The sequence below is a fragment of the Hirundo rustica genome, unplaced genomic scaffold, assembly GCF_015227805.2.
Source record: "Hirundo rustica isolate bHirRus1 unplaced genomic scaffold, bHirRus1.pri.v3 scaffold_480_arrow_ctg1, whole genome shotgun sequence".
Taxonomy (NCBI): Eukaryota; Metazoa; Chordata; class Aves; order Passeriformes; family Hirundinidae; genus Hirundo; species Hirundo rustica.
The window spans coordinates 1-8648 of NW_026690525.1; the positions used below are offsets into that span (position 1 = coordinate 1).

At 57.9% G+C, this 8648-nt stretch overlaps 1 protein-coding gene across 1 annotated transcript; it reads right to left on the bottom strand.

Annotated features, from left to right (window-relative positions):
* Positions 1-922: 922 nt before the first annotated feature.
* LOC120748065 (cytochrome P450 26B1-like) lies at positions 923-8122 on the bottom strand. The gene is made up of 5 exons (XM_040054137.1): positions 8048-8122; positions 5608-5883; positions 4419-4574; positions 2656-2937; positions 923-1332 (listed from the first exon to the last, which is right to left on the bottom strand). The coding sequence occupies exons 1-5, from the start codon at positions 8120-8122 to the stop codon at positions 940-942; spliced, it is 1182 nt and encodes a 393-aa protein (XP_039910071.1). The 3' UTR covers positions 923-939.
* Positions 8123-8648: the final 526 nt, after the last annotated feature.

Genomic DNA, 8648 nt, shown 5'->3' on the forward strand with positions numbered 1-8648 from the left:
AAGCCGGGTGCCTGTGCCCGGGGGGCTGGCGAGGGGCTGCAGCGGAGGGGGTGCTCACAGGCCGTGTAGCAGCAGCAGGAAACTCAACGAGAATTTAAAAAAAAAAAAAAAAAAAACAAAAAAGGGCATCGCCCTCCCCAGAGCCCTGAAGCATCTTGGAAAATGCAAATCTGCCTCTCCCCAGCCCTCCGAAGCCTCGGGGGCGATTCGGACTCGGGCAAGACACCACAGGAGGGGTTTTTTTTGGGAAGCGGAATGACCCCTCCTCCTCCTCTTCCTCCCCAGCCTGCCCCGGCGCCAGCGGGAGAGGGGCTGGGAATGGGCAGCGTTGTCTCCACACCGGCCAAGGAAAAGCTCCAGTGCCCCGGAACAAACAACACGACCAAACAAATGGAAAAAAAAAAAAAAAAAAAATCCAACGACCAAAAAAAAAACCACCACACCTCAAAAAACATAAAAAACACTGTTATCACCAGCTAATTTAACACTGTTAAAAAAAAAAAAAAAAGGTCAGAGGTCACCCCAGAGCTGCCCCGGGACACCAGACCTCGGATCCTCGGCTGATTCCCAAGCCTTTCCCGCAGTCGGGCCACCTCCTCCTGGCAGCAGAAGTGTTTTATAGATATTTATATATATATATTTATAATATTTAGATACTGTGTACGGTCGGCCATCCCAGCTCGACTCGGCTCTCGCGGATCTTCCTCCTCCCCGACGGAACAAGACGACGCCGCCCCCGACCTTCTCCGCGTCCCGCGGGAAGAGCAAAACGCTTTCGGCAGCTTCCCTGCTGGAAAAGCAGTCCCGATCCGGAGGTGAGCGCCGTGGAGAAGCTCCTCATCCGTCCCTCTCTCCTCCCCTCCTGTCCATCCCCTCGCCCCCAACCCCAAACCCCGCGCCCCCCCCGGCCGCCCGTCCCTGGTGCCGCCGGCGCGGGCTCTACACGGTGGCCCCCAGCATGGCGTCTGTGCCCGTCAGGATCTCGTTCTGGTTGGAATCCAGTCCGAAGAACTTGACCTTGAGTCCGTCAACCGGGTGGACCACGGGCACCAGGGTGATCCTGGGGAAAGTCCTGGTGGCGAGCTCGAAGCGGCTGGTGCTGGCCAGCTCGATGGCCAGAGCCTTGAGGAAGAGCTTGGCCAGGTGCTTGCCCAGACAGGTCCGTACGCCTCCTCCGAAGGGGAGGTAGTGGAACCTGCCCTCCTTGTCCTCGCTCCGGCCCTGCCCGAAGCGGTCGGGGTCGAAGACGTCCACGTCCTTGAAGACGGGGGCGGTGTCGTGGGTGTCCCGGATGCTGTACATCACGCTCCAGCCCTTGGGGATTTGGAAGCCCTGCAGGGGAGGCGGGAAGGGGCGGAGAGGAGGAACGGAGAGGGTCAGTCGTGCTGGAGAGGGAGAGGGAGCGGGGGGATGAGATGAAGGGATTCTGTTTCCATGGAATCATGGAATGGGTCAAGAGGGTCCTTAAACCCGTCCTGTCCCTTCCCCTGCCACGGGCAGCGACACATTCCACTACCCCAGGGTGCTCCAAACCCCATCCAGCCTTGGACACTTCCAGGGATGTGGCATCCACGATCCCCTGGGCAATTTATGCCCGGCTGCCCCACCCTCACGGTTTTCCTTTCCTGCTCCCATTTCCTTCGGCTTTATCCCTCAAGTGCGATACAGATTTAAAGGAAAACCAGACAGCACAAAGAGATGCGAGCCCTGGCCCTATTCCTCCCTCTATCCCAAGGATTCGTGGGACCATCCATCCGTTTATCCGCTTCGTGGTCGCTGGCAGGAGCTGCCTACCAGGAACCCCGCGGCGCCGCGCAGGGGAAGCAGCTTCTCCCACGCCGTGCCCCACACCTCAGCCAGCCCTTCCCAGAGCATCCCAGAGGATCCCACAGCATCCCACACCCCGCTGCCTGTCAGCGCCACACACCCAACACCCACGTCGGGGCCCGGGCGATGAGAAACGGGGTGGATTTATCATCCCCTGAGCACTTTAAAAGGTCTCTGACTCAAACCACCGCATTAGGAGGATTTACGGCGACAAGGCAGCTCCCGAGACTTTGTTTTGCTGGGAGGAAATTCCAGCCATGGCGGTGACTAATCCGGCTGTCATCCGGCAGCCTGGAGATGCCCTTTGCCGTAAACCTTTCCCCTGTCACACCCCAGCTCAGAATCTGGCGTCACTGTCACGAGCCGGGCTCTGAGGCATCACACCCGTCTGCTCTTCTGACAGCTCCAGCGCATCCCTTGCTCCGCATCCCATCGCCGCCGGATCTGGAGCAAACCCCGCCGCCAGAATCACAGAATTAATTGGGCTGGAAGAGCCTTTGAGATCATCAAGCCCAAGCTGTGACCTAACACCCAGTGCCGCGTCCAGGCTTAAACCCCTCCAGGGACGGTGACTCCACCGCCTCGCCGGGCGCCCCATCCCAATGCCCATCCACTCTTTCTGGGAAGTAAAATTTTTTCTTTCCCTAAAAATCCAGCCCAAACTCCCCCCGGCGCAGCTTAAGGCCGTGTCCCTTTTTCCTGTCACTGGTTTCCTGGGAGAAGGGTTTAATTAGTCAGGGCTTTGTTTCTCCTCTCGGAGGTCTCCTTTAAGCCAGGCTTAAGCGAGCTGAGCTGTTTTGGGGAGCTCAGGGGCGCGGCACTACTCACGTCCAGCTCGAAGGTCTGCAGCACGGTCCGGTACCCTCCGGAGATGGGGGTGAAGAGCCGGAGAACCTCCTTGATGACGCAGTCCAGGTACTGGAGGCCGTTGATGTTGTCCAGGCGCAGGGAGCCCTCGCAGATGCAGCCGTTGTGGAGGATCCCTTTGCTCCGCAGCTCCTCCCGCAGCTTCTCCAGCACCCGCGGGTGTTTGAGGAGCTGCATGATCAGGGAGGTGCTGGCGCTGGCCGTGGTGGCGTAGGCGGCGAAGATGAGCTCCAGGGTGCCGTCCTGGGGGGCAGGAGAGGAGCCGGGGTGAGATGGGTGGAGGGGCTGGGACTGAGGGGCGGCCTCAGCACGTCAAGGTGCCGTGGGGTGTTCTCCTCCCCAAAAGTTTCCCGGCCTGGCCTTGGGATCGTGGAATGGTTTGGGTGGGATGGAACTCAAAGATCACCTTGTTCCAGCCCCAGGGACTTCTCCCATGATCCCAGGTGGATTCAAGCCCCAGTGTCCAACCCGGCCTTGGGCACTGCCAGGGATCCAGGGGCAGCCACAGCAAATCCGGGAATTCCAGAATTCCCAGACCCTCCCCACCCTCCCAGACAGGAATTCCCAATTCCCAAGATCCCAGCCCAATCTCCCCTTTCCCACTGGAAGCCATTCCCTGTGTCCTGTCCCTCCAGCCCTTGTCCCCAGTCCCTCTCCAGCTCTCCTGGAGCCCCTTCAGGGACTCTGAGGATTCCCTGGATTTTTCCCTTCTCCAGGGGAACATTCCCAGCTCTCCCAGCCTGGCTGCAGAGCAGAGGGGCTCCAGAATCCTGGAACGGTTTGGGTGGGAAGGGACATTAAGAATCATCTCATTCCACCCCATCCGTGGGGCAGAGGCACCTCCCACTATCCCAGGTGGATCCAAGCCCCGGATCCAGCCTGGCCTTGGACACTCTCAGGGATGGAGCAGCCACAGCTTGTCCCCAAAACATCTGCTCCAAAGACTCAAGATCCAAAGGGGCCAAGTGACCCGAGGAAGGATCGCATCACCAAGCTGGGAGAAGGGAAAAATGGAATGTGGCCTACAAAGGGAGGTTTCCCACCCACCAGGATGGAAATCTGGGCAGAGTTTGTGTCCATTGTTAGTGGCCTTGGACACCTCCAGGGATGGGGCTGCCACAGCTCAGTGACGAGGTCACTCCTTGGACACCCGCCACGAGGAGCCTCATGCAGAACCTCTGAGGATCAGACAAAAAATCCCGGGAAATGTCTCCGGGAACACCGTGACCCAGCTGCAGATGGGAACCTGCTGAGGGGCTCCTGCGGCCTGCAAAGGAGGCGCCAGGAAAAACGGAAAGGGATGCAGCCGATCGAGGTTTCCATCGTGACCAGGCAGGTTCAAGCGGGATTCCAGGAAAAATTTCTGGAAGAGGGGTCAAGTGTTGGACGAGGCTTCCTGGGACAGTGATGGAGTCACCATCCCCGAGAGCGTTCAAAGACCGGGAGGATGTGGAATTCTGTGCTATGGTTTAGCAGGGATGGAGGTTGGACCCGATGATCCTGGAGGCCTTTCCCAAGCTTAACGATTCCATGGAATGCTTTGCCGAAAGGGCCGGGCACAACCAGCAGACAAATGAAGAGACAGGTTTGGATCCACCACACCAACGCATCGTGGTCCCCCCCAGCTCTCACCGCTCCCAAAAATCCCTCCTTGGAGCATCCCACACTTTTCCCTTCAGGAAGGCCCTGCCCTGAGCAGAACCACCTCGGGGGAAGAGCTTTACCTTCAGCTCCTGCATGGTCAGCTCCTTGCCGTGCTCCTTCCCGCTCTCTATCAGGATGTCCAGGGCGTCGGCGTAGTCCTTGCCCTGCGTGTTCTGCAGCTTCTCCTGGATGGCTTTTTCCAGCCCCTTCTGCAGCGTCTCCCGGGCCCGGATTCCCTGTGGGAAGAAGGGAGAGAGCTCAGACCACCCCGGCCGGCAGCACCTTGCCCATCCCAGGAGCTGCAGACGTGCTCAGGACAGGTCCGGGCCATAAAAGCCCAGGCTCAAAGGGAGGTGTGAAGATGCTGGAGGGTGTTCCCTGGGCGGGAGGAGTAAAGCCGGAGTGGGGGAGATCACAGGAGGAGTAATCAACACCTAGGTGTAAATGACGGGTCTGGGCTGGGAGCTCCTGTCCGGCACCGGTTCACAGCCCCACGGCTCCTCCTGGGATGTATGGAAACCCCTGGGAAAAATCGTCTCTCAAAGGAAAGCCCATTCATCCCAAAGAATCCTCTTCCCGGGCAATTTGATCACCTGGTCCCAGTAAAGCAATTCCTACGGGAGCGCAGCTGCTCGGGGCTAACCTGCTGCTGGGAGTGATTCCGGGCTCTGAGGGGATGGAATCATTCCCGTGGGCAAATAGCAATGATAACAATAAAAAAAAAAAAGGTTTGCGGGGGTATCACGAAAATTTTGAACCCCTCTACTTCTGTTATCAAAATTCCCCATGGAAAACAAACACGGTTTTGTGTCTGTTTTTTGTTATGTTTTCGTTTTGCATCATTCATCAAAACAGCCTGGAATGCTCCAGGAATTGGAAGGACCTGTTTAATTTTGGGAATTGCAAGGATTACAAGTTTTAGTTGTTGGGATTACAAGGACCTGTTTCACTCCGAGGCCAGGAGGGAATTAAAAGGAGAAGGGCTCCATGGACTTAAAAAAAATTACCAAAGGAGGAAAAACACGAATTAAATCTGGGCAAGCCCTGACTATTTTCTGTCATCAAACCACTCCAATAACCAAGGACCAGATTTCCCTCTGCCTCCTCCACTAAATCAGGAATCATGGCCCAAAATGCCCTCCTTGAGGTCAGAGGCCGAGAAATCCCGCCGAGAAGCGGGAAAGGAGCGGATTAATTAACCGGTGCCATTAATTAGGCCATTAATTAACCGGTGTGTTAGCAGGGCAGGGAACCCGACCCACGCCTCACCCTCCTGTAGCCGCTGAAGGGCAGGTCCACGGGCAAGGAGAAGACGTTCTCCACGAACTGCTGGTAGACCTCGAAGAGGCGGCCGAGCTCCTCGTCCGGGATGCGGAATCCCAGCAGGACGCGGATGGCCATGCGGAACGTCAGCTTCTGCGCCTCGTGGTACACGTTGATGGGCTCGGGGTTGCTGCTCCAGGCCCGCAGGGTGTCCTTGATCACCAGCTGGATCTTGGGGAGATAACTCTCCAGAGCCTCGTGGCTGAAAATCTTGGAGAAAACCTACGGGGGAAAAAAAAGCAACGAGGAGAGGTTTCTACCGCGGCCTCGACACCTCTGGATTTCTCCAAGGTCATCACGTGTTGTCGGCATTCCAAACTCTTCATCCAGAATCGCCACTTCCTAAAAAAGCTGCCAGAAACGCCAGCTCCTCCCGGGATTCCCGCCATGACCATCGCGAGCAACGGGGAATAACGGAGCAAGGCAGGGATGGGAGGAATTCTTGGGGAGATAACTCTCCAGAGCCTCGTGGCTGAAAATCTTGGAGAAAACCTAGGGGGAAAAAAAAGCAACGAGGAGAGGTTTCTACCGCGGCCTCGACACCTCTGGGTTTCTCCGAGGTCATCACGTGTTGTCGGCATTCCAAACTCTTCATCCAGAATTGCCACTTCCTAAAAAAGCTGCCAGAAACGCCAGCTCCTCCCGGGATTCCCGCCACGACCGTCACGAGCAACGGGGAATAACGGAGCAAGGCAGGGATGGGAGGAATTCCTCCATCCCACGTGCGGCAGGAGGGGCAGAGACGGCTCTCCGTGCCCAACGGATCCCGGCTCCGTTCATCCCAAGGTCACTGGATGTCACTAAAGCACCTTTTCCGCAGGGATTCTCCTTAGTGCCCAGCACAGACAAACACAACGGGAAAACACAGCTCTCCCAACGGGAAGCACTGACAATTCCTCCCACCTCTCCGCCACCTTTCTTTTTTTTTTTTTTTTTAAATTTATTTTTTTTTTTAAATGGATGCAAAACGAAGCAAAAATAATTATTTTGGAGCCTTTAGGACCTCCGTGGAATCTGGCTGAACTCCGACAGGGGTTCAAGCGGGGAAGAGCCTCTGCACGTACGCAGAGGCCGCCATCGCCCTCGGCTCATTTCCTTGGGAAACCAGGGGGGGGGAAAAAAAAAATAAAAATTCCTGATGTCAGCAGCCAGCGTTAATTTAAGCCCTGCGAGTAAACAGTGAGCAGGACTGGGCCTCCCCAGGTCCCCCACGCTAACGGCTCCTTACTCCAATTTTTTTCCTCCAATTTGGGCCCGGGCCCGCTCGAGGAGCTCAGCAATGCCAGGAATGTCCCTTCCCGGCACAGCAGCGCTTTCATTCGGCATTCCCGCCGCATCCCTCCCCGGGAAAGGGGCGGGAGGTGGTGGGGGGGAAAAAAAAAAGCGCTGTTTGTTTATTTTTTATTAACCTACACACACGCACGGGGCAGGACGCACACGCACCGCAGGCCTCCAGGAAAATCCAATTAAAGCAGGATTCCAAGGAGGGAGCCGCGCGCCGGAGCCTCCACCGGTGGCCGCTTCCCGGCGGGAACGGAGGCGAGGTGGGGGGGCTGCCAAGTTATCAACCCACCCGAGAGAGGAGCGAGGAATCAAAGCCCCCCCCCTCTCCCTCTTTTCCATGAGCGCCGGGCTCGCCGGAGCTGTAAATGTGAGAATTTCCTCCGCAGTCAGCACTCCAAGGGAAAGGTAATATTTTCCTGGCGGCGACCCCTCGTTGCTAATGCCCGGCGTTCCCTGGGAGTTTGTTTGGTGAAAAAACACCTCGCGTCCCCTCGCAGCTCCGGGCAGGAGGCTCCACGAGAGCCGCTTCGCAACGCCCCAAGGTTGAGCCCCGACTGAAACTCGGGCACGCGGCGGGCCCGGCGCGGAGCTCCCCGCGGAAATCCCGGGATTGGGAGGATGGATAGGGAAGAGAACCCAAGCGGATCGGCCTGGGGACAGGGAGCCATCCCTGGATGGCCGCAGGGAGCCGAGGCATGAATGAATGAGAGGAGGAATCAATGAATGAATGAATGAGCAGCAGGGAGCGAGAGCACGGCGAGGGCGCGGGACGGGGCGGCGGCGGACGCCTCCCGCCTGCATCCAGAGCCGCTCTGGAGAGCCTGGAAAGGCAGCGACGTCCGGGAATTTTCTGCTGGAAAAAGCAGCTGCTGGGGCAGGAAAAGCTGGAGGGGGTAAAGCCGAGACCCTCGGCTACGTGGGGAAGGTGGGAAGGGAGCGGGGAAAGGACGGGAATGGGGAAGGGAACGGTTCCTTTGTCCGTGAGCAGGACACTGGGGTTTGATGCAGAGCCCGGATCCCTGAGCTCTTCTCTAGGGGTGGGACAGGACCACCTGGGTGGGGCAGGTAAAGGGACACGGCTGTCTCCCCACCCAGCTCTCACCTGCCCTTCATCCATGCTGAGGAGCTTGGGGATAAGGACAGAGGCCGCCGGCGAACGTCCCGAAACATTTCCCATGCCTCAGTTTCCCCAGCCGGAAGCAGGGCCAACGAGGGCACAAGCTCTGCTTTAGGAACACCTAAAGGATGTGCTTGGAGCCACCATCCCAACGGAGGTGACATCTGAGGGGTTCTGGCCTTGTCCTTCCCTGGCATCTCCCGCAGGAGAAGCACTTGGGGCCCTCCTGCTCCCTGAGGAAAGGACGTAGTCCCAGACGTGCTGCCCTGGAGTGGGGGGTTGGATCCACACCCCTGGATCCTCCCAAGAGGAAAGATCCCGTCCTAAGGATTGGTGTGAAGAGACTGGGGGGAAACCTCGGGAAGAGAAAACCGAACCCCTGTGGGATCAACGCAAACCTGCCCTGCTTGACAAGGGGGGAGCGTTGAGCGCTGGGGGGCTCGGGGGATCTTTTTTAATCCTTTCCATGCAGTTTTTTGGAGCTCTCCTGGTGCCAGGAGGCTCCTCCAGCTCCAGCTGGCTGCTCCCTGGAGCTCCCAACCACGTCCCGAGCCCCGGCCGCGCTGCTCCGTCCCGGCCGCCGCGC